At 41.9% G+C, this 24,866-nt stretch overlaps 2 protein-coding genes across 3 annotated transcripts in view; both read right to left on the bottom strand.

The window, feature by feature from the left end:
* Window positions 1-1,919: 1,919 nt before the first annotated feature.
* On the bottom strand, window positions 1,920-3,215 carry LOC118274291 (phosphate carrier protein, mitochondrial-like). The gene has a single exon (XM_035591754.2). The coding sequence runs from the start codon at window positions 3,018-3,020 to the stop codon at window positions 2,055-2,057; it is 966 nt and encodes a 321-aa protein (XP_035447647.1). The 5' UTR covers window positions 3,021-3,215; the 3' UTR covers window positions 1,920-2,054.
* Window positions 3,216-3,506: 291 nt separating this feature from the next.
* The window catches only part of LOC118273920 (fibrillin-2), a 34,908-nt gene continuing 13,548 nt past the window's right edge, over window positions 3,507-24,866 (bottom strand). The window contains exons 3-54 of one of the 2 annotated variants that reach the window (XM_035591130.2): window positions 22,038-22,120; window positions 21,831-21,947; window positions 21,622-21,726; window positions 21,421-21,528; window positions 21,143-21,321; window positions 20,907-21,068; window positions 20,511-20,598; window positions 20,273-20,428; window positions 19,890-20,076; window positions 19,558-19,695; window positions 19,355-19,471; window positions 18,960-19,176; window positions 18,402-18,612; window positions 18,153-18,257; window positions 17,811-18,070; window positions 17,542-17,725; window positions 16,962-17,069; window positions 16,602-16,771; window positions 16,356-16,488; window positions 16,112-16,273; window positions 15,669-16,033; window positions 15,414-15,564; window positions 15,185-15,337; window positions 14,903-15,083; window positions 14,593-14,785; window positions 14,337-14,510; window positions 13,914-14,080; window positions 13,594-13,733; window positions 13,378-13,494; window positions 13,054-13,200; window positions 12,717-12,833; window positions 12,537-12,640; window positions 12,179-12,440; window positions 11,605-11,929; window positions 11,287-11,520; window positions 10,978-11,147; window positions 10,472-10,673; window positions 10,160-10,279; window positions 9,921-10,078; window positions 9,737-9,837; window positions 9,160-9,399; window positions 8,617-8,836; window positions 8,189-8,362; window positions 7,964-8,072; window positions 7,619-7,882; window positions 7,245-7,537; window positions 6,961-7,167; window positions 6,394-6,548; window positions 5,966-6,205; window positions 5,772-5,862; window positions 5,104-5,321; window positions 3,507-4,883 (exon numbers count right to left, since the gene is read on the bottom strand). In XM_035591130.2, the coding sequence (XP_035447023.2) occupies window positions 4,734-4,883; window positions 5,104-5,321; window positions 5,772-5,862; window positions 5,966-6,205; window positions 6,394-6,548; window positions 6,961-7,167; window positions 7,245-7,537; window positions 7,619-7,882; window positions 7,964-8,072; window positions 8,189-8,362; window positions 8,617-8,836; window positions 9,160-9,399; window positions 9,737-9,837; window positions 9,921-10,078; window positions 10,160-10,279; window positions 10,472-10,673; window positions 10,978-11,147; window positions 11,287-11,520; window positions 11,605-11,929; window positions 12,179-12,440; window positions 12,537-12,640; window positions 12,717-12,833; window positions 13,054-13,200; window positions 13,378-13,494; window positions 13,594-13,733; window positions 13,914-14,080; window positions 14,337-14,510; window positions 14,593-14,785; window positions 14,903-15,083; window positions 15,185-15,337; window positions 15,414-15,564; window positions 15,669-16,033; window positions 16,112-16,273; window positions 16,356-16,488; window positions 16,602-16,771; window positions 16,962-17,069; window positions 17,542-17,725; window positions 17,811-18,070; window positions 18,153-18,257; window positions 18,402-18,612; window positions 18,960-19,176; window positions 19,355-19,471; window positions 19,558-19,695; window positions 19,890-20,076; window positions 20,273-20,428; window positions 20,511-20,598; window positions 20,907-21,068; window positions 21,143-21,321; window positions 21,421-21,528; window positions 21,622-21,726; window positions 21,831-21,947; window positions 22,038-22,120 (8,932 nt within the window). In that variant the 3' untranslated portion in view covers window positions 3,507-4,733. The remainder of the gene's footprint in view (window positions 4,884-5,103; window positions 5,322-5,771; window positions 5,863-5,965; window positions 6,206-6,393; window positions 6,549-6,960; window positions 7,168-7,244; window positions 7,538-7,618; window positions 7,883-7,963; window positions 8,073-8,188; window positions 8,363-8,616; window positions 8,837-9,159; window positions 9,400-9,736; window positions 9,838-9,920; window positions 10,079-10,159; window positions 10,280-10,471; window positions 10,674-10,977; window positions 11,148-11,286; window positions 11,521-11,604; window positions 11,930-12,178; window positions 12,441-12,536; window positions 12,641-12,716; window positions 12,834-13,053; window positions 13,201-13,377; window positions 13,495-13,593; window positions 13,734-13,913; window positions 14,081-14,336; window positions 14,511-14,592; window positions 14,786-14,902; window positions 15,084-15,184; window positions 15,338-15,413; window positions 15,565-15,668; window positions 16,034-16,111; window positions 16,274-16,355; window positions 16,489-16,601; window positions 16,772-16,961; window positions 17,070-17,541; window positions 17,726-17,810; window positions 18,071-18,152; window positions 18,258-18,401; window positions 18,613-18,959; window positions 19,177-19,354; window positions 19,472-19,557; window positions 19,696-19,889; window positions 20,077-20,272; window positions 20,429-20,510; window positions 20,599-20,906; window positions 21,069-21,142; window positions 21,322-21,420; window positions 21,529-21,621; window positions 21,727-21,830; window positions 21,948-22,037; window positions 22,121-24,866) is intronic. The other variant, XM_035591132.2, reaches the window with a different exon arrangement.

Below are 24,866 nucleotides of genomic sequence, written 5' to 3'. Positions count from 1 at the left end.
GCAGAATATATGCTCGGAACGTTTGCAGCCAAGATAAACTTTATATGAATGATCCTAGAGACTACAGTCGTTTGATTCATACGCATAAACCGTTGTTATTAAGAAAGATGTGATGAACATCAGTGTAAATATTTAGTCAGTCGCTTCTGACGTACATATTTACCTTACTGTTGCTTTGAAATAATATAACATCTATATGTGTACATACAGATTCATTTGTGTACTTTAAATATATCAAAAACCTAGACCACTTCAATGGTCGTAAATTTGGCATGGAGGTAGGTCTTTAGGTCAAGGTAGGTAGGTCTTGAAAAATAAGATGACAGAGTAATATAAAGTAGGCGTCCCCTAAAATTCGGAGTTTGACTTTGAACTCCTTAAACAAGTACCCATTGAAGTTACATGAATTATTTTTACCTTCGTTTAGTAGGTTTATAACAAAGTGTGTGAAAACTTGCCAACTTGTTATATCATTTTAACTGAGGTCTGTGTATGGAACTTGGTACTTTCTTTTATAGTTCCATAACGGCATCCTTTCACATTTATGTTTTGGGTGGGATATGTGTACATACAGATTCATTTGTGTACTTTAAATATATTTCATGTGAAATAGGTAAGATGACAGAGTAATATAAAGTAGGCGTCCCCGGAGTTTGACTTTGAACTCCTCAAACAAGTACCCATTGAAGTTACATGAATTATTTTTACCTTCGTATAAATCTTTCTTGTATAAGGGCAACAAAATAACTTCAAAAGATATTATGATAAAAAGAGCACTCTAAATACCTTTTCCCTGTATCCAAATCCTGTCAGATTTATGCGGAATGCTTTCACGTAGTTGAGGAATAACTCCAAATAAAAACAAAATAGGCTATCTTAGGGAATCGTTTTAGTAAATCATAAAACAAATAGTAAGATCTGGAGAGCGAGGCTGCGCGGCCGGTGTGGCGGCGGGCAGCGGGCCGCGTGTACTCGTGTCCGGCAGATTATGTTAAATGGGTCGGCCAGTGTTTGAGATCATGATCCGACCACTTATAAAACATAGTTCGGCTGCGAGCTCCATTTACCGCTGGTCACTCTAACCGGATCGGGCCGGTTAAATCCGGTAAGTGGGTCTCGGTGCTCGAATAAATCCCCATATTATTGTTATTGCCGGAGAGGATCCCGGCCTTCTTTGTATACGACCGAACCGGACCGGTCGCCGCGCCTCGCCGCCCGCCCGACCGTACCTCCGTCGCGTCTCTTGTTTTTCTAATAATATTTTTACTGTTCTTATTCACCTAGGGGATATCTAGTAGTAAAATAAAATTAATGTAACATTACCGTATCATTGTCACTCCATAACAAACAATAACATTTGGCCGAACAAACCTGGCTAAGACATAAAACAATATCCAAGAATACTTGTCCAACAATTTGCATCATTTTCGTTATAATTGGAAACAATTAATTAAAATGCTTATCAAAAACCACATCACATCATATACACACATCAACAGCCGCTGCTGTGAGTGACCCCCGCTGACCACAGGGCTCTTCTCGGACTGAGAATATTTGAGCATTAATTACCACGTCGATTGGCAATTTCAAATTTTAACTATTTTCCTTCATCGTATGTCAGTATTGTATAAATAATCTGAGAAAGTAATAACTAGGAAAAATCATATTGGTACTTACCGGGGTTTAAGACGCCCGAAGGCCATCACGAGAAATAATAACAAAAGCAGCTAATTAGGTAACAAACTAAAGGGACACAACATATCACTAGGAACCGGTCAACAAATTATGTAACTGATAATATAGCAGGTTACGAATTGAAAGTAGAAGAGACTTAAGACCAACAATATCGATTAAATTGTATCGAATGTGGGGCAACTTACAAATCTTCGTGATTCCAGTTAATTTAGATAATTCCACTATTATAATCGTAATGCATTTTTATTTTAAATATACATGAGTTGTAAGTCGTCGGGAAGTATTGGGACGCCACACACAGAATTATTGGGACGTTCATTTTATTAATTCACTAAACAACCGTCGTTACCTAAATATTTTCATTTCTTCTTCTTCTTCTCTTCTTCCGCTAATCTCTTTTTGAGCGACTCTGGCATATCTGGAGGTGGAGGACGAGGCATTTTGGTGTACACCTTGAATGCGTCGTATACGAACCACTGTAGGCCCGTGAGCGTACCTATCATAATGATACGCGCGACCAGGCCGCGCCAGATGCCGACGAAGCCCACGTCTTTGATGATGCTGCCGATGCTGGAGCCAGGGTCCTTGTTCAACTTGGACACGAGCGTATCGGAGGGATGCGATACTATCGCGCACAGAACACCCGCGATGTACCCGGCAGTGAATGTTACTATCAACTGTTCCACCTTCGTACAATCGGCCCGGGGCTTTGGCACAACTTTATCGTACAATAACTCCAAAGTTTTTTCAAATGAAGCAAACTTCATCATAGTGTAGGGCACCTGCCGCCCCCACAGCGGCGCGAGTCCCTTGTAGAATGTCCCGATTCCTTCCGTGCTGGCCATGTGCGGCATGGCCTTCCTCATCATGGACGTGTAGCCGGGCGTCGTCTGCATCCGCACCTTGGTGGCCTCCAGCGGTGCCAGGAACACGTCGGCAATAAACTCGGCAGACGCTGCAGCTGCCAGGTACAGATACGTTCTGTACAAGTAAGCACTTTCCAAGTCGACCATATTGGAATACTTGTACTTGAAGTATTCGTATCCACAGAACTTGGCGGCACCTTGTATTGAATATCCAATGAAAGTGGGCGCCCAGCCTTTCACGAGATTCTTGATACCCCCATCTCTGTAGGACACAAGGAACCCTGTGCCAATGGACTTGTACTTTTGGGGGTCCACCTGCAGCCGGCACTTGACCAGGTCGAGCGGCGTCACGAAGGTATGCGTGGTGCCGCACGCGACTGAGCCTCCGATGGCGCACAGGATGAAGAACTTGTTGCTGAACATCTTACATGAAAATTCCTCTTCACCTTTCTTGGCCATTTTGTTACTATTTTTAAGTAAGCCTACGTGTTCGTGATATTACTGTAACCGACAAAAAGGAACTCTCCCGTCGTATTTGTAACTACATTCCGCTAAACAGAATTACTGAAAAATTTTTAAGAAAAATTACGTTTCTATATTTCAATGTTATGATCTTACTATCTTAGACTGTCATTTTGCTGTGAATGACATTATATTTATTTTTACAATCATGGATGCCACAATTGGCATCAGAGACAAAATACACACCAAGGACATTGAAAAAAGGCCTGATTCTTTGGTCAACCTCCTCGTTCCACACCTAGATTAAAAATTGAATGTACCTACTGTAATGTACCTTTCATCATTAGATACTTAATGGGTACTTACTAAGCGGCATGAGAAATCCCAGGTTTCAATCGCAACCCGCTAATAGATTATACCCTACTTCGGGGAACCTCTCATTCTCATGATAATCTCACTCATTATTAACATTAAAACAACATCTCGAATTAAAAATTTATTAATTTCGTTTTGATCCATTTCACCTTAGGTCTAAGTTAAAATAAAAATAGTTCTTATAATATTTCTTACTAACACAACTAAATATTTTATATTAATTTTAATATTGTATACACATATTTACAAACAAGACTATTGCATTGGTTTTTGTACTTTCAATAGAAGAAATTAAAAGGGCCAAAGTTAATGATTTTACTAAATATTTCGCAATTACTTCGTGGCTTCATACAACCATTACTGGGTGCTAACATTTCAGATTGAATATAAAAAAATAAATAGGCATGTAATTATTCAAAGTCTTCTTTCCTACGAACAAGTCAATATCAAATACAAAATGTCAAGTTGATATCCTTCTCGTCTGATAAAATAAACGTAAAAAAACAGTTTTAAAAAATGCGTAAAGTACAGACAATTAAATTAATTTGGTCAATAGGGTTGAAGAAACAAGACCTTAAATAAACGATAATTAGTTCGCTTACGATAATGAGAGTAAACTACTCACTGGCTTTCATATCAATGGCAAATGAACTAGTGATGTATTGTTAATATTACAAAATTATCGATTCTATTTCCATAACAAAACATCGATATTACGTCGATCGGTATAATCGTGAACTAACTACGTATTATGCATTCAATCTCACACAAATTATTTAATACTGCCGACGAGGCCGACCGAGCCGACCCGGCCCGACCCGATGGAGACATGCGGCAAATATTTTGTGGGGACGGTCATATCGAACATTATAAAACTTTATCAAAATAATCGCAGTAACCGAGTCGATTCTCACATGAACATCAAAACACAACAATTCCGTCGGCACATAATATTTAGTCACACATGAAACAGAACCAGTCTATCATTTCAATGACACATCAATTAATTTCATTGTGTAGTGAGACTTCATCGATACATTCCAATCGGGGAACCTTAGCGATACGTTCGACTAAATCAATTAATTTTATAGTAACTTTAACAATTTACATACAAATTGGCAGTCGTTGAAGTTGGCAGTGTTATAAATAAGGAGTATATTTACAAGTCTCACTACTGGACACAAAACAGTAGCTACAGACAGCGCCCCCTAGGCGCAACATGTCGACGGTTTAATAAGGCACGAGGTAAGAGATATTTGTCGATATTTGCGCACACGTCAGTGTATGGAAGGGTAGCACTGTCTGTAGCGTAGTAGGCGGCGTGTGACGTCACGGTCAGCGAGCCAGTGGCGCCACGCGCACGGACACGTACAGCCGCAGCGGCGCCGGCACCTCGGCCGCCTGGCGCCGCGAGCGCCGCCTCGCCACGCTCACCGGGGGCGCCACGAACCGCGCCTCCAGCTCCAGTTGTCTCTCCAGAGCCGTCTGCAACACAAAGCCCATGTAACCACCATACTAGTAAACCATAATAGAATAAAGAAGTTTCCAAAATTAAATGATAAGCAGGACTTGCAGGTTCTGACTCAATCAGCTTCACGCCTCAGAGACGCTACCTATTTGTACTTTAATGTAATATTTAGTATCGTCCGAACTTACAAGTACCTAACGTGGGAACAACAATATTGGAACTCCACCATTCACTTACCTGGCTCTTAAGATGCCTTCGCAGCCTGAGCGCCCAGGTGCCATCTCGCTTGGAGAGCACGAAGTCTTTCTGGTCGTCTCCGTAAGCGATGCGGTAGTGCGCCCGCGCGCCGCCCTCGGCCGGCAGCAGGCGCAGCAGCGGCGCGCGGCCCCACGTCTGCTGCGGAGTCGCCGACACCACGATCAGCTCCGCTTCAGGCTCCAACAACGAACGCCGGCCTGGTCAACAAGCATAAGATAGATTTAGTTTCCCATTAAAGACGTTGGCCGAGTGGTTGCAAGTGCGACTGCCGGGCAAGAGGTCTCGGCTGACTGGGCTTTTTTCGATTTTTCGAAAATTTCTCAGTGGTAACACAGAGTCTGGAAATGTGCCCGGTATATAGCAATAGGCTCACCACCTATTACATGGGACTTATAACATTAATTGTGAAAAGTGGGTGTACACAGTGGCATTACGTGCCATAACGTGCACCTCTGCCTACCCCTTCGGGGATTAAAGGCGTGACGATATGTATGTATGTATGTTAACAGTATGTTAACCTGAACTAAGTATATGTAAAATGGTTTCATATTTCGAATAAATTACCTAAAACTGTATCACCAAAATATTTTAAGCATTTAAGATGTTCATAAAAGATTTTAGTACCTATAAACTCTTGTGATACTTACGTCGACTTCTCCTTTTCCGTTTTCGTACAATCATTGTGCCATTAGCGTATACTATCGCTTCATCTGGAGCTCTTCGTCTCCGGCCGTTCACCTTTAAATAATAATTTAAAGATTAATGTTTGAAGCATAAGTATAGGTACGTGTAGAAGAACAAGCTGCTTAACAGTTTAAACCAAAATTCTTTAAAATCTCACCTTACAACTGAAGCAACCTTCAGTAGATATCAAGTCTTTGTCACCGCCAATCTTATACTGATCACGAACAGGGAAGACTGGAGCGTCTCCGATATCATCAGGTGGGAGAGCTCCGTCCAGTGCAGTGAGACAGTGTCCCGCGCCCACCAGCTGGTACCCAGCGGGGCAGCCGCACTGGTAGGACTCGCCGAAGGAGTTGCAGCCGTAGAGACAACTGGCGGTAGCACAACCACCTGCCAACTAAACATACAAAGAACTTAATTATTATGTGTTTCGACTTAGGTGTTCACGTAACTGTACCATTCCAGAATGCTGTTCATGCGTTTTGTGCTAAGATGTCACATTGTAGCTAACAGAATAGCAGGGTATTCAATGACAACAAAGCATTGTAATAAGTTCCCTAACATTTCATAACAGTTTTTGCGTACCTGAAGACAAACAGCGTGTCCGGCATCCCATCCGTATCCAGAGGGACAGCCGCACCGGTAGGCCCCACCCACGGCAAAGCATGGTGACGTACCGCACGGTCCAGCAGTACAAGGGTCTTGTGGCACGCACACACCGCTTGATGACCGAGTTGTGCCTGGAAAATTATGGTTATAATGCTTACGTTATCATCAAAACATACTCAGTGCACTCGAAACATTAAAAAATAAAATTTTCTCGTACCAGGAATTTAATAACCAGAAACTCATTGCACAGTGGCACTTGTGACCACAAATTCCTGAATAAAAATCAGTTAAAAGAAAATAATTTAGCACAACGCCATCTATACTTTCAAACTTGTACTTATTAGCTACCCCAGTCGGCTTCAAGTCCCGCTAAAAATATTGTAGCCGGGCGTACTAGTTCCCGTTTTAGGCGCACGCTTTCTAAGTAACTTGAACTACATATGAAGTGACTATCTTTCTGAACAAGGCTTCACACGCACTTTTTTAAAGGGTAGGGTATTCTAATAAATCAAAGATTCTCTTCTAAGAATACTCGTATATTACCTGCAGGACAGTCGCAACGGTATCCTCCAGCGTAATTTCTGCATGGAGATTGGCAGCGTCCATCGTCACATTCGTCTCGGTCGAGGCAGCGAGCACCCGCGATGTCGAGGCGGAATCCACGTGGACACACGCAGCGGAACGAACCCAACAAGTTCACACACTTGCCAGGCGGTGGACACAAGCCTTCTTCGTGACACTCGTTCACATCTTGAGAGATAGAAAAAAAAGAAGTTGAAAAATCTATAAAATAATTTACAAAAAAGATATAATCAGTAGACACTCACCAACACAAGCATCACCCCTCTTTTCATATCCATCTTGACAAGAACACTCGTAAGATCCCTCAGTGTTACTACAGATCTGTTGACAGGTATGTGTTCCACGTTCACATTCATCCACATCTCTACAGTTGGCCCCATCTTCGTCCACTTCATAGCCAGTTCTACAGAGACACTCGTAGGAGCCCTCAGTGTTCTTACAGAGCTGTTCGCATGGAGGAGGTCTGACGCTACACTCATCGACGTCAGCGCAAACATCGCCAGCTGCCTTGTAACCACGACCACATACGCAGCGGAAACTATAAATATAAATTTAATAATTAAATATTGCACTACAACTAAATTCAAAATCAGTATCTATTAATCTTGTAATGTCCTACCTGCCAATAGTGTTGACACATCTGCCGGGTGCACATAATCCAGGCATAGCAGCGCATTCGTCCACATCAAACATGTCTATACCATTTCCAATCAAGCCGTGGTTCTCACCAGTGAGACCAGGTATCATTCCGCCGCCTGGTCCTCCGATACCAGGACCCAAGTTAATAGGAGAGCAGAGTTCAAGTCGTTCAGGAGTACCAGGTTGAGGACATAGCTCGCACTCTGGACCCCAAGCTACGCCAAGGGTACAGCAACATTGGGCCCTAGGGAAATTACCACAGTTTCATTAAAGGTACATAAATAAGAAATGATCCGCCTGCCGTAGATGTTGTATGTCTACTTACTTGGTGACATGTGCAGGAGGTACAGGTGTTGATGCAATAGCTCGTGGCCACGGCTCCGGCATACATCGACCTGATACTAAGGATCTATGGCACATACCAGTGCGATGATCTGTAAAACATTTACATTCATTCATTAGAACAAAGTAAGATACTTCTAAGTTGGAACGTTCTATTTTAATACCAGTTCTTTATTTGTCACAAAAGCTGATAACTTTTTGCCCTTACCAATACAAGCCATTCCATCTTCGCTGGGTTGGTATCCAGCATCACAGTCGCAGACGAATCCTCCCTCAGTATTAATGCAGACGCCGGGAGAGCACCGGTCTGGGTTCTCTGAACACTCATCAATGTCCTCGCAGGCGTCTGGTGCGTCATGTGGAGACGATGTGCGTCTGTAGCCTGAAAGATGAGAAACGGAAAAGTTAAGAAATAGGCAGACATTTAATCAGTACCCTTAGTATGAGTTTGATTTACATTTTAAGTAATCGAAATCGATTCGGCGCTCTGATTGGTTGGTTTATTCCAGCCGGCCAATTAGTGCGCCGAACGCGCTGTCGTATCGATTACGTTAAACGTAAAGGAAACTCATACTAAGGGTACAGAGCTATTCCTTTAAACAATGTATTAAGTAACAATTGAGCTTAAAAACTCACCCTCAGGACACTTGCACATGTAAGAACCGACAACATTTTCACAAGCATGGGGGCACACTTTGTTATCCTGTGCGCACTCATCGATGTCCTTGCAGTGTACTCCGTCGGGGGCCACCGCGTACCCATAGGGGCACGTGCATCGGAACGAACCAGCCGTGTTGTGACAACGGAATGTACACATCGCACGCCCTTCTGCACATTCGTCTATATCCACACACGTCTGGAAAAGGAATTTATTTGATAAGTCATCTACCTTCCACCACCAACTCGTTCATGATGCGATGGACAGAAACCGATGAAGGCAAATAATTCGCTCCAAATGCAAATCCAATGATGACCACGATCCTCAGTAATGAGGGGCCGACTACAGAGAGAGAGAGATAATCCAACCGTGCTGTTCGCGCAAGTATAATTAAAGAAATAACTTAGGTATGATCACACTCATTATGAAAATATATCACCCAATTTTTTATTGCCATCACAGGGTACGCACTTTAGGAACAATCTTATAATACAGTGTAATAAATGCTAAACAAGCATTACCTGTTCAGGACCCTGCGTGAATCCAAAGTTACATCTACACTCGTATCCTCCAGGGGTGTTGGTACAGGTTCCGTTGCCACAGATCCTGGGGTCGGCAGCGCATTCGTCAGCGTCCACACACACCAGCCCCGTCTCGTCCAGCGTGTAGCCCGGTGGACACTCGCAGCGGAAGGAGCCATCCGTGTTGATACAGCGACCGCCCTTACAAACGTCGGGGCGGACCTTACACTCGTCTAAGTCCTGAAAAGAACAGATTTTATTAATTAAAATCTTTATACAAATACAGGAAATTATCTATTATATAAAAATAAGTCGGGTTTTCCTTCCTGACGCTATAACTGCAGAACGCACGAACCGATTTCCACGGTTTTGCATTCGTTGGAAAGGTCTCGGGCTCCGTGAGGTTTATAGCAAAGAAAATTCAGGAAAAAAAATCAAAAGAAAAGCAGGAAAACAGGGAAAATCATTGGTGGCGAAACGGAGTTCGCCTGGTTTGCTAGTTCCATATAAAAGCATGTCTTGAAAACCAATATTAGAGACTAGTTTAAGGAACTTAAGCGATAGTTTTAGAACTAACCTGAGTAAGATTTGGTCGGCCCATTCCACCTTGACAAATTCGTAGGAATTCGGGAGAATCTGGAGCCGGACAGCGTTCACAATATCTACCCCAAGCAGCACCTAATGATGGAAAAATATGTTTCATAAGACCACAGAACTTATTCCATGTTTACCAGTTTAAGTAGAACTGTAGGGTCACGTACCTTCAGAACAGCAACACTCGGGTCTTCCGAGCTGCAGAGGTCTAGCTCGGTGGCACCGACCTGAGTCCCATTCATCATAACAAAGCTCTTTCCGTTCATCCACACAGATAGCAGCTGCTTTATCGAAACGCCAACCGGGAGGACAGTCGCATACGTAACTGGAAAATGAAACAATTCATTATAAAAACCAATTTTGAGCTTTATCTTTAAGTGAAATAAGGTTTTGATTTGTAACTCACCCGCCATTGAAGTTCCTGCACTCGCCACCAGCACAAACGTATTGAATCTCTTTGCACTCGTCCCGGTCCACGCAGCGACGGCCCACAAGTCTCCATCCAGCACCGCATGAACATTCGTATCTAAAACGAGAAATTATTTATATTAAAGATAAAAAGATATAAAATTGGAGATCATTCATGAAGAGATTGTTTAATTTAGGTAAAGAAAAGAAAAACTTTAGCTATTCATTAAAAGTTTTGTGATCTCGATTTTAACATTAACTTCTGCTAAGGGTTTTTATTGCCTTATACATAAATGGCTCAGATACTGACCCTCCATTGGTATTGGTACAGGAAGGTGATCCATCCCTGCCGCAAGGGTGTGGCAGCTCGGAGCACTCATCCACATCGCGGCAGTGACGCGCGTCCGCCGTCAGCGCGTACCCTGGCGCACACTCACACCGGAACGAACCCACTGTGTTACGGCAGCGACCGTTGCGGCACACCATGCCACCTTCACGGCACTCGTTGATATCTGTGTATATGAAATCAGAGTTAGTTACCAGATTAAACTGACTTATTTTTTTAAGTCAAAGTCAAAATTATTTATTTCAAATAGACCAGTAAGGCACTTTGAACATCAAAGCAAATATGATAATATTAATAACGTCTGTCTGTCGGTCAGTCCTCTAGTGAAGCTATTTGCTCGTTCCAAAGTGTAGATTCCTATGGAGAAGAACGAGCAAGAAACTCCATAGGTTACTCTTTTTCAATCAGATTCACACTACAATTCTTGGTTACATTGTTTCGATTACACTTATATAATCTGCAAAACTTACCGATACAGTCATTATTGGCACCAGGTTTAAATCCATCATCACAGTGGCACATGTAGGACCCGGGCAGGTTCTCGCAGGTACCATTGCGGCACATCGGTCGAGGACGCGAGCACTCGTCCACATCACGGCAGACGTTGTCCCTTAGTGTGTAACCAGGCTTGCAGTCGCATCTGGAGACAAATGAAACTATATTAAAGCCATGAACTTATTAACCACATTATAAAGTAACATCTAAATCGTCATCAGCTTCTTCATCAAACCAAGACAGTTTGTAAAATACCGTGTAATAACTTGCAATTATTCAATTACCTGTAAGATCCAATAGTGTTCCTACACTCGCCGTGTTCACAAAGTCTCTCGTCTGCGCACTCATCGACATCCTCGCACTCATCCAGCGAGGCTGTGAGCCTGTATCCAGGTGGACAGCGACACTCGTACGCTCCGGGCAAGTTCACGCACTGTGCGAGACCGCGGCATGGAGTGCGGTGTAGTGCACACTCGTCGATATCGCGACATAAGTGCGATGTGTTGTCGTGCTCGTACCTAGAAAGAAATAGAAACTTATTAAGCAAATGTTTTTCAATTATTTTGTAGAAGAAGGCACCATGTTTGTGAAAATATTCTTACCCATGATCACATCCACATTGGAATCCAGTCGGTGTATCGTGACAAGTACCAGGTTTACACAGCTGTGGCATGATGTCACACTCATTAATCGGCTTAGTTTCATTAGTCATAGGGTTGATGTACTCTCCAGGTTTCTCTCCGCAGAGCGCCATGTGTTCGTGGGATCCCTTGTCAGGACAGGGCTCGCAGGGTGCTCCCCAGGCTTTACCGACGGAGCAGCAGCACAGGTACTTAGTCTGAGGTACACCGGCAGCACCAGTGCAGCGACCAGTGTCTGGCTCCCAGTCCATGTAACATTGACGCTGACGGACATCCACACATTCCTCTGGAAAAATTAAATTAGAGTTAATAAACGCATATAAGTGAAATGAGTGAATGAAATGAATTGGTTGCCTATCGCCCGGATACTGAAATGCCAATCAATTTTAAGTTATACTCAAATATCGTGCTATCTCAATCAATTAACTGAATTAAAGAATATATGGTGACAGAAATATAGAGAGCGACTTAAAATTTAGTGGCGTTTGAGTATTTGAACATATATAGCCTAACTTTCAAATCAACTCATACTTACTTCCATTGGGCATTGCCACATAGCCCTCCGGGCACAAGCACACATAGGATCCCTGCATGTTTCTGCAAATACCAGGTCCACAAATATCAGGCCTGGCGCACTCGTCAATGTCCTCACAGCGCTGCTCGTCGTGCGTGAGCTGCCAGCCATCTCCACACGTGCAGACGAACGATCCGAAGGTGTTGGTACACGTGCCGTGCTCACACAGGGCAGGGTGTTGGGCACATTCGTCGATATCAGCTAGAGTCACTACGTATGATGGCTGAAAAAGATGGATACAGAAATGAGAATGCAAACAATATTTTTTTAATGTTTAAGGTTTGATGTTTCAGAAATCTAGCCTGGTAATAAAACTTACAGGTTCCAGAACAGGTTGGTACCCTGGACCGCCAGGACAAAGTTGTCTATAAGCTTCGGATCCAGGTTCCGGACATAAGTCGCAGTAGTTGCCCCAAGCGGCACCTAGAACACACAATTATTATTTAACACCAATAGAACTGAAACTCGAAAAACAATTTGAAGCTGTTATTGGACTTACCAACAGAACAACAGCAGGCTGCCATTGTGCCATCTTCCGATAGCTCGTCACTGTCTCGACAATGTTCAGTGCCAGATTTCAAGTCCACTTTACCATAACAACGCGCCTTTCTGGAATCTGGAAGGTGTAAATGAAGCAGATGATACAACGATAGGAAAGACAGAAATAAAATAATAATACGAAGAAGAGAATAGATAAATTTGTTTTGAAAGGTGTAAACAATTTCCTCTTTTTAACAATTTTAAGTCAGAGTTATCAAACGTTTATTAAACTAAATCTTCAATGAAAAGAGACAAAGTGCATAAACATATATTTGCAAATCTCTAAAGTAACTTACCGTAGCAAGCAGTGCCGTCAGAGACCAGCTCATAGTTAGGTGGACACCTGCAGATGTAAGAACCTTGTGTGTTGATGCACTGTCCATATTGACAAGATTGTGGTGACTTGCACTCGTCCACATCAGTACAGTTGAAGCCGGGCATCACTAAAACAAATAGAAGCATTATATTATAAGCTTTAAAATAAGGGTCATTTTCGTGGTATTTGTTTCTCGGTGCGATCTCTATACAAAGACCAGAAAATACTTGTAAAACGCGTACGTATGTGTGATTATTTAAATCTGCATAAATTGCAGAAGGTTACCTGGTAAAGTCACACTTACAATCATCAATGCTGTCGGACTGGTATCCCTTATCGCAGATACATTTGAACATGCCGTAGGTGTTCACACAGCGACCGAAGACACACACGTTGTCGAATGTCGCACATTCGTCCATGTCTGTAACATTCCAAATAAAGTATTACAATGACAAAATCTCCAAACACAGAGAATGAATTATGTTGCAAGTTTTCAGGGACCTGTAAGTCAAATACGTACCAAGACAAGACCTTCCATCAGGAGACTTGGTGAAGCCGACATCGCAGTCACATTCGTATCCACCGGGCGTGTTGGTACAGTGTCCATTCTCACACAGGGTGGGGTCGTTGGCACACTCATCGATGTCCACGCAAGAATAACTGCAATTGAATATAATACGTAGTTATAATCCAGAAATGATATTAAGGTACTTAAAGGTCGATCACCCAGAAGACTGGACAAGGATATATGTAAATGACACAGGTAACGAGGCGTGCAGAAGAGCGTATCCAAAAATTCAAAAGAAAACAGAGGTGATGATTATTTCCAGCGTCACTTACCCATCTCCCTTGTATCCAGTATCACAGAGACACATGAAGGATCCGTCAGTGTTGGTACAAGTAGCGCGCGGATGGCAACCACCATTGTTGGTGAGACACTCGTCAATATCCTCGCATTCAGTTCCATCACCTCGCCATCCGTCCCGACAGCGGCATTGGAAGGAACCCTGGTGGAAAATAATTTTTATTTAAAATTCCTTTAAGTTTCAAGCTTTGCAACATAATGTTATGACATATTTATTTTGTCCACGTATTAGTAGGTACTTTTATCTGTGTCATGTCATGGGCCGTGAATAAGTTTACCTACACATCTAATAGGATGTTTAATAGAACAATAATTTGATATGTGGAAGTCGAGATACGTTGCGCTGATATCAGTTACGAGCACCCATCCAAAATGCCAACCGTAGAGTTCATACTTACAGGTAAGTTAATACAATCAGCAGCAGGATGGCAGTCACAGGTGCCGAGTTCGCATTCATCATCATCAGTACAGGCTGGACCTTGCTCCGGCTTGACGCTGTAGCCGTCAGGACAGCGGCACACGAAGCTACCGATCGTGTTGTGACACTCGCCAGCACCGCATAGATCTGGTACCTAAGTAAAAAAAAAGTTAAAATGTAGTGATAAATTAAAAAGTAAACAAAACAAAATGTCATTTTAATTCTATTCTCCTTACATCAGCACACTCGTCGATATCCTGGCATGTTGGCTTAGATCCATCAGGTGAAGGTAGCAGCCCATCAGAGCAGGTACAGACGTAAGATCCAGGAGTGTTCCTGCACTCCCCACCTCCACAGGGACGAGCGCCTTTACCACATTCATCTATATCACGACACGTGCGACCGTCAGCACGGAGATGCCAGCCATCCCTATGTAACAGAAAGTTATTAAGCACATTTTTCTAATCGGATTGCTAATATTCGTCTATCATTAACTCGCCTAGTTTGTCAAGTGATCACAATATCAGCTGGTCGAAATCCACTTACCGACAAGTACAATGGTAAGATCCGGGCGTATTAACACATTCGTGCTGACATCTGGTGGGATCCTCGGTACACTCATCTATGTCCTCACAATGGGATTTGACGGTAGACTGCGCATAACCTTCGTCGCACACACACTGGTATGTGCCCATAAGATTTTCACAAGCACCGTTGCTACAGATACCTGGAAAAGTAAATAAGTCAGTCAGTTCATTATTAATATGTGATTAAAAAATCTTATAAAAGCTAGCATCAGCTTCTTATTGATATGAAAAATGATCTTACCAGAGGTAATGGAACATTCATCTACATCCTTGCAAGACAGTCTATCGGGAGATAACTCCATGCCGGGTCCACATTCACAACGGAATGATCCAGGAGTGTTGATGCAGCGACCACCACGACACAAGCCTCGGGTTTCAGCACACTCGTCAATATCTAAGAGAAATAACAAATTAATAAACAATGTTGCTTAAATAGAATCTTGATTTTTACAATCGACGACCTTACTTACCAACGCATACTTTAGAGAAATCATCAGCTTTGTGTCCAGGGTGACAGTGGCAGGTGAAGCTACCCTCAGTGTTACGGCACTCACCAGCGCCACACACACCATCGACTATCTCACACTCGTTCACATCAACACACGTGTGGTTCTTTGAATCCTTAAATAAAAATAGTGAAGATAGTACTTTAAAATCAACTTGGTCAAAGGTATATAATTATTTGTAGAAGATGTATCTTTAAAATAGTTTAGCAATTAACTAACCTTCTCATAACCAGGGAAACAGTCGCAAGTGAAGGTTCCAACAAGGTTCCTACAGCGACCATGTCCACAGAGCCCAGGGAATGCGGCGCACTCATTGACCTCCATCTGTCCCGGTATCACTCCGGGTCCACCTTTATGCCAACTGTCCCCAGTGATGTTCCCCCAGTTATCCTCTCCTCCTCCAGTTCCCCAATCATAGTCGCCAGGTCCGCCCCCACCTCCACCTCCTCCACCGCTGCCACCATGACCATTACCACCTCCCCAGATGGTAGATCCATTACCGGACGGATCCCCGGGACGATCCCAGACAGTAGGAGTATGACCAGTACCCTCCGCAATGCACAGGTTACGGTATGCGTCCGTTCCTGTAGAAACGACCATATATAATATTAGAAACCCACGAAGATGTTCTTAAAATTATTCATCTAATTCAACCAACTTACCCTTTTTAGGACAGGCTTCGCATCTGTGATCACCCCAAGCTTTTCCGAGAGAAGAACAGCAACATACAGCCCTGAGCACTTCAATCTGGAGTGGGTTGGAGCAACGTCCACCAATGAAGTCTGTGTAACAGTACTCCCGACGTGTGTCCACACAACGGTTGCCTAGAAGCATGTTAAGAAACACATTAACTTCATAATTCTCAGAGTTTCTAATATTTCTGGTCTATCAAACAAGATTACCCACCAGTGGTGTCAAGTGCAAGTCCCGGTGGACACTCGCATCTGTAGGAGCCGTCTGTGTTGATACACGTGCCGCCGATGCACAGCTCAGAGTCTAGCTGGCACTCATCCACATCACGACATGTTGCACCGTCCAACTGCAAACATATATCGTTGTAGATGACATTAACATTATCGTATAATATGCGTATTATATTTCTGTGATGCGTATACTGGTATTTAACTAAAGAAGCTAATAAGGAATGTATACCTTAGCAAATCCTTTAGGACAAGGACAGTGTTCAATTTCACAAGGTTCGCAAGGAGAGCCCCAAGCAAGTCCCACACTGCAGCAACACTCCTGGCGCAGCAGTGGCCTGAGAGCGGCCGCTTCACACTGACCATCCACCACGCGACGCCAACAAGAACCACGACGATTGTCTGTAAAGGAAAAGCACAGAAATAGATATTTGTGACCTCCAAAAATGACAATGTGTCCACATGTCCACTACCGCTTTTATTTTGTGGAGCATCATTAATAATAAAGAAGAAAATATTGTTTATCCACTATCACGTGTACGTAAAATCACTACACTTCATTCTGTTCTCAAAAAATAGTTGAGTTTCTTACCAATGCAATGTTGTGCGGTAGCATCGAGTACAAATCCATTTTCACATTCACATTCGTAGCTGCCGTGTGAGTTGATGCAGCGGCCGTTGTCGCATGGGTTTGATTGTTCTATAAAACAGTAATCAATATTAAACACGGTTTTTAAAACATCTGAAAGCTTCAAAAAATCATTCATAAGTTAAACCATAGTTCCAATTTTGTATTAAAATAAAGTAAAGAACACCGTTAAAGTAACCATCCAATTTTGTATTAACCAATTCTGTTTTAAATCATCCATAATTAAGTAAAATGAAATTCACAGGCAATTTTAAAATGATTCCACATCATGAACAATTCTTTTAAATACCCGTCTCTGTTCCTCAATCGAATTAATTCAGTTATAATATTATCATGAACAATTAAGCAGTGCAATGAGTTCGAATTGCGTGAAATTAATGTTTCAATTATAAATATCAATATCCATACGACGGATGGTAGATGACCAAGCTCGGATGTTGGTCAAATGATGGTAGTCCAGGGTTAGAATGTCCGATGGATGGAACATTATGATGTGTTGACTTGTCACACAAAGGTTGGTAACCTGTTCCGACGGGGATCATAGGGGGAATGTCTCCCCGATCGTATTCCTTGACGATGAAAAGAGTCTCACCCTCGCATTCGTCTATGTCTCTGCAGATTTGTTCGTCGGGTTCGTAACGAGTTCCTGTTGGACATACGCACGTGAAGCTACCCAGAGTGTTGCGGCACTGGCCGCCCGTACAATACTGAAACGAAACAAGATTTCCATCAATCAAGTTCTACTATCTAATTTACTGTTACCACAAAAGAAATATGGGCTTCTATACTTACAGACTGATGCATATCACATTCATCAATATCCCTGCAGATTCCATCAGCGTCAGGATGGAACCCAGGGTCGCAGATACACTTGTAGCCTGGCTCCAAGTTCTCGCAGGTGCCGTGAGGACAGATGCCAGGGATCATGGTACACTCGTTGATGTCAGCTCCTCCGTTGTCTTTACTCGCGCCTTCGGGACAAAGAATGTCGTATTCCTTGCTTCCATGTTCAGGACACTTTTTGCAAGCAACACCCCAACCTAAATTGAGACCTAGAAAACAAAATAGGTTTTTAAATATTAATCCTTCATTTACTCAGTCATGTTTATAAGTAATCTTTGTTTGTTTAGTTACCTTTACTAGAACTGCAACAGCACTGGGATCTTGTGACTGGATTCTGTCCCGGTAAAGTGCAGTGTCCTTCTTCGTATTTCTCGTAACACAAGTCTTGAACCTCATCTGTACATAGACATTTAATATTACATAACCCTATTCACACAGCACTAGGACTCTTCTAAATAGAAGACCGTAGTACCGTAGTACGTAAGTAGTACTACTTAAATACGGTACTACGATGCTTAATTTTCTAAATGACTCTCTTACCAAGACAAGTTCTTCCATCGTTACTGAGAGTAAAGCCGGGTAAACACTCGCATCTGAACGAGCCGGGCGTGTTGTGACAGCGCCCGTTCCTGCACACACGTTGCTCGGAACATTCGTTGACATCGATACATGCTCCTCGATCAGGAGTGGGGCGGTATCCTGCCTCGCATACACACTGGAAGGAACCTTCGCTGTTCACGCAGCGACCACCCTGCGAAGAAAATAAATTTTGAAATAATATGACAATACATCATGACTTTTAGAGATATACTTTCTACATGAGAAAGTCATCCGGCTGCTGTACAACGTGTAGCGGGTTCGATTCCCGCACGGAGCAACTTTTTGTGTGGTTCACAAATTATTATTTAGGGTCTGTGTGTCATTTGTATGAACTTGTATGTTTGTAAACGCACCCATGATACAGGAGACAATCCTAGTGTGGGCCACCAGTATTTTATAAAAAAAAAAGAAAAACAGACACCACCAAGTAAACAAAAAGAAAATAATATGTAAACTTGTAGGTATGTAGCTGTATTTTAAAGTTTTTTTAATACAAACCTGACAAACGCTCTTGTCAGCACATTCATCGATATCTGTGCAGTAACCCCCAGCAGTGATGGAGAAGCCAGGCTCACACTCGCACTCATACGACCCAGGAGTATTGCGGCACCGACCGCGGCGGCAGACGCGAGGGTTGTCACGGCACTCATCCACGTCCCGACACGCGTGGCCTGTCTCGGTCGACTCGTAGCCAGGGTTGCACACGCATTCAAATCTGATGGAACAAAAATAATAAATCATGAGAGATGTAATTAACAAAGTAATAAAGAAGAATAGAGAAGAATAAATAAAGAATAGGGATCACCCCAAAGTAAATTGATATTAAAAAGGGCAGGGAGATAGAGACAAGACATTAAGAGATATCTTTCCAATAAAATGAGTTCTAAACTTACCCTCCATCGCTATTTCTGCATACTCCATTGGTGCACATGCCTCCGTGTGTCGATTCACATTCGTTTTTGTCGCTGCATCTAAGTCCACCCTCAATCGGATCAAATCCAGGAGGACATCTGTTAAAATGTAAAATGACAAAATACGTTACAACATTTTCTCTCACAACAGAATTAAAAATGAAATAAATTCGGGTGATTCTAACCTGCACTCAAATCCACCAGGTTTGTTGACACAAGTACCGCCTTTACAATACTCGAGAGCGCATTCGTCGATATCAATACAGGTCGGGTTACCATCCTGCACTACTGATTCAGCTCCATCCCAACAATCACACTGGTACCTGGAGAAAACGAGATAACATAAGACAATTAGTAAGAATCAATATCTTTATAAGAATAAATTGTCCAGATATAACAAAATTTTACACTGTGATAGCAATGGGAAACTAAAAACTAAGTTCATTTTAAATAATACCCATGATTTTGAAGGACTTAAAAAATTGCTAAAAAGTTGAGACAATGAAGAAATACTTACCCAATATCCTTATCCACACAGGTACCTAAACCACAGATGCCGTTTCTCAGCATGCACTCATTGATCTTGGCTATAGCTGGAGGTTCGTATGAGCCGCCGGAGCCATCATCTTCCCCACCACCACCAGTTACATTGCGACGCCAGTTTGGTGGTATCACACCACCACCACAAAGATGAGTCCATTCAGCTGAAAAAGAGAAGAATATTCTCAGATTATAACAAAAAAAAACAGAAATATAGAACAGGTTACTGATTATGAAGCTAGCTTGAGCTAGACTTCATAACAGAACTATGTTATTTAATTACAAGTCTGATTCCCAAATGAAGGTGATGAAAGAGGTTTTAAAACCCTAAAGGTAAAAACGACTTATACTAATACTTACTGGATCCTCTAGGCGGACAAGGAGTACACATGTCACCCCACGCTCGTCCCATGTTGTAACCGCAGCAACAGTCACGGTTTGACAGCGGCATCGGTAAGCGATCAGCGCATTCACCAGTCTCACTCATGTATGTGAAACAGCTGCCCACTCTACCATCTGTGAGAAACATATAGCATAATTAAGAACTGCCATAATTATATTACACTATGCTATACAAACATTAAAAAACTTGACTTACCTATACAGAATTTCTTGTCTGGACTAGGAATAAAATGAGGGTTACAGAGACAGTAGTAATCCCCTTCTGTGTTCACACATTTGCCGTTCTGAAATTAACAGAAGAGTTACAAATGAACAACGTCATAAAAATCCAGAATCCTAACTAATATTCTGTGATCTCCAAGACCAGAGTAAACTACTTCTAGATAAGCGTGCACAACGTCGACTGCATCATCGCTCACCATCGTCCATCAGATGAGATAGAAGGCAAACGTGAGCCTAGAACTATAACAACTACGGTATAACCCTTACCGATATTTCCCTCACCGGTCGAAGCTATTGAAAAATATTCATCAAAATACTAATTTCTCAATGAAGAATATCATTAAGTTTCTGAATGAAAATAGGAACTCACGGGACAAATGTCAGGATCTTCACACTCATCGATATCCTCACAGTTGTTGGTAACTCTGTGTCGTCTCTGTCCTGGTGGACACTCGCAGGAGAAGGAACCGATGGAGTTGATGCACCGACCACCTTGACAGAGTCCTGGCACTGCTGCACATTCGTCTATATCCTGGGGAAGAAGAAAATTTTGTTACATTCTGTCCAAATGATTACATTTGTGAAATTTATAGTAATTTTGTGTACCTGACACTCCTTAGTAGCTAAGTTCCTGAGATGTCCCTGAGGACAGTCGAGATCCCCGCAGCGCTCGCAAGGGTGTCCCCAGGCTACACCGACGGTCGCACAACAAAGCTGTTTCGTGCACACTACACCTTCGAGAGCTCCCGTACACAGAGCTCCTCGAGTGTCCGTGTAACAAGGACCTAGAAGATACACAAACACAAAAATATGACAAAGAACCATGCAAGATTAAATCGTATAACAAATATAGAGGTACAACTAAAAAAATGTTAGGAACTCACCAGTTCGTCTGTCGATCTCGCACCTCGTCCCTGAGAGTCCGTGGAAACAGACACATCTGTCCGGGGCTATACATCTGCCGCCATGTAAACACGGCTCCCGACAAATGGCTGGAAACATGACATAATAAATTATAATTAAGCAATCAAAGTACTGCTTACCAAAAATATTTATTGATGTAAGAATAATGATGGTTCACTTACGTTCTGTACAAAATTCTCCGCTCCATCCAGGAGCACAGGAGCATGTGCCATTTGAGCAAGTTCCACCGTTCATACAGATACGGCGACAACCACCCGGTGTCCGAACTGCAAATAACAGAGAAATAATTAGACATCGAAGATTTAAATTCCTCAGGATCATACTTATGATGATAAATTATGAAATAGCACAAAGTTAAGTGACGTATTACCTGGATACGGGTACAATCCACCCCCACCACAAGAGGGCGCCTCTACTCCTCCAGCACATCGACACATGTTAGGAGCCACACAGGCTCCCGGAGAACCGCAGTCAGGGCGGCATACAGCTGAAAATCATTCAAAGTATTGTTTGATACCGTACTAGTATTTTAATACTGGCATTTTGCATTATAAAAGGTATCTTTCTGTATACTTACGGACTATACAAAGTAAAGAGTTGGGTCTGGACGTCCATCCAGGACAGCAATGCGTGCTGTTGCGAGATCTGCATACGTGTGGGCTGCAACAACACAAAGCTCAAATAATACAACATCAGAGAATAAAGGCTTTGCGTCATGACCAGGTAACCTAAAAATATTATATTGTCAGATGCTTAGCCCCTTCGCACTTGAAACGCAAAAACAACAACATACTTGGCCCCACAGAGGAATATAAAATGTTACCTTCACATCAACAATGCAGATTTCAGCTGCTTTTGTATGAAAACTAACGAGAAGTGCTCATTAAAGTCAGACAGGTGTTGTTTAAGTCAGATTTATTATCCATCGTAAACTCGCAGCTTCGCATTATATGGAAATTCGCAACTTTTTCCTCTACTACTACTGTACGAGTAAAACGAAGTTTGTAAAATCTTCGCCATCTTTGTTTCGTACACGTGCCTTTTCTCTAGCCTAGTTGTACAAGTATATCACACAATATTCCTCTGCCAATCCCATTAAAACAAACATGAATTTATGGTCGGAATCAAATTTGAAAATACCTACCCACCAACAGCGCCAACCAAAGGACTTGGAATAGGTCTTACATCTGTTTGAGTCTGATACTTAAAATTATAACCAAAGAATACGACAACAAGAAACAAATAGAGGATTTTGGATGCTGTTGCAGTTTTATTGAATGTCAAACTCATTGTCGACAAGTACAATTAACACTTAGGAGCGAAACCGTCTTCTAACAATTACGTAATGCTTAATAGAGAAGCTTATGAGCGATGATTCCAATAACCTTGCTCCACAGCCGACCGTATCTAAGTTGCACCGAATAGATTCTCCTCGCTCGTTTAAAGTAGACTAATTTGTTCTAGGGTCAGAGAGTATCGCGAGTCCTTACGCTGAAAACCTTGTATCGAAATCGAGATTTAGTGCAGCACTGCACTCAATAATATTATCTGTTTTGCTAAATATTGGCTTATCATTCAAGAGCATTGCGGTCATTTAGACAATTAATTTTTAATATTCATTTTTAATTATTATCTTTTTGTTTTATTGCCACGTCTATTAGTGGCATGCTCACGCTCGTAGCCGTTTTCTATAACGTTGCTTTCGAAATCATAAGAACTTCTTATGGACTGGAATAACTATAGTCACTTAAACAATAAGCATAGCCCATAATATTTTCTCATTAAGTCTAACTTAAACTGTTTTCCATGTTCCAGTACAATAAAACATCACAAAATCAGAAACCAGCTTAATAAGGACTTTGTTAATGTCACATTAGTCGAGCTCTGAGTCGTCTTCAAACAACATGCGGCCATTTCAAACGGAACAAACACTTGGACATTTGCGTGTCCAACATGATAAGTGACAGTTACCTCATCTCATCTTAATATTATCATAGCAATAATACTAATATGGCGATCGGCGTCATACGCTTAGGAATTTATTTATAGTTCATAATCTCTGAACTAAATTAATAATCGCTAATCATCATCTTTATCACTTAACCTCTGCTAATGTCATTCCCTCTTTACGTAACTCTTTTTTCATGAATAGTGTTCTTAGAGCGGCTTTATCTACTGAATTCAGCATTTAACAATTTGTATCTAATTTCGTTTTAATGAAATATTTGATCTTATTCATCAAATATTACAGGCTGTGTATCTCTTGCTACAGAATTAACTACTTTACCATCAATATCAATAACATTCATTTCACTAAGCACACACAAATCGCCTTCTATTCATTCATTAGTTACAACTTTATCAATTTCACCACCAATGAACGCATCATCCTTGCATCAGTTGATTGCATCAACGACCTTGGTGGTGGAACCTGGTTCGTCATAACCTGTCCTAGTGAACTCGTCGTTGGTTCCGCTATTGCCCTCTGCCCGACTCCCGAAATTATAAGCGTGAAAATCACCTACGCGCCGCCGCCCACGGTAAGTGTATCATGTATTATGTTACTGGGGAAATATTGTGAAAGAATGCTACTGTTTGTGATATTAAAGACAGGTGTAACCCATTTTTAGTTGACATTATAAATAGGGCTAAAACTTCAACTAAAAACATTTCAACTATCCTACTACTATCTATCACAAGGGACTATCACAAGACGTATGATTCAAAAGCAATTTGATTCTTAATAGTTAATTCGGTCATCAGTAGCGATAAAAACTATTTTGATGAAAGCTCCAAAAGTGTCAAAATTCTAACTCTCGTAATCAACTTTAATAAGCTACTTTTATAAGACTGAATGTAGTAAGTACTCATTGCGGACAGAATTTAGTAACAATTTTGAAGAAAACTGGAAAGGTTGACAGAAATACTGGAATAACCATTCACCTGCTGAATCACAGGCTAAGCCGGTGCGTTGTAAAGAAAGTAAGTATGTAAGACACGTGAAGCTTAAGGATGGGAATAGCGCATACGATTATAAAACCGTACAGTGTGAACTACCACGATTCATATCAAAGCGTCAGACGCATGCGCAATGCGCCACACGTACGGTTCCAAGGACCAAGGAACGATGCACCTCTGATTAAAATGTATTTACATCACATTCCTTTACTTTGATGGTTAGCGCGATTGATTATACAATTTTATTATATTTTGTTGCACTAAGGTATACGTTGAGATTTATAATTAATTTTACTACTGAGTAGATGCAATTCAAAATTACGATCTACGGTTACGGATCGAAGGACCAAAATGCTCGATCACATGTTTGTAGTCTTATTCCTTTTTCCCTGATATTTTTAAATACCTCTGTGGCTTCTTAATGGATTCTACGCTCTATGCTGCTATT

This window comes from Spodoptera frugiperda, chromosome 3 (assembly GCF_023101765.2).
Source record: "Spodoptera frugiperda isolate SF20-4 chromosome 3, AGI-APGP_CSIRO_Sfru_2.0, whole genome shotgun sequence".
NCBI lineage: Eukaryota > Metazoa > Arthropoda > Insecta > Lepidoptera > Noctuidae > Spodoptera > Spodoptera frugiperda.
This window is presented reverse-complemented; position numbering and strand designations above follow the sequence as displayed.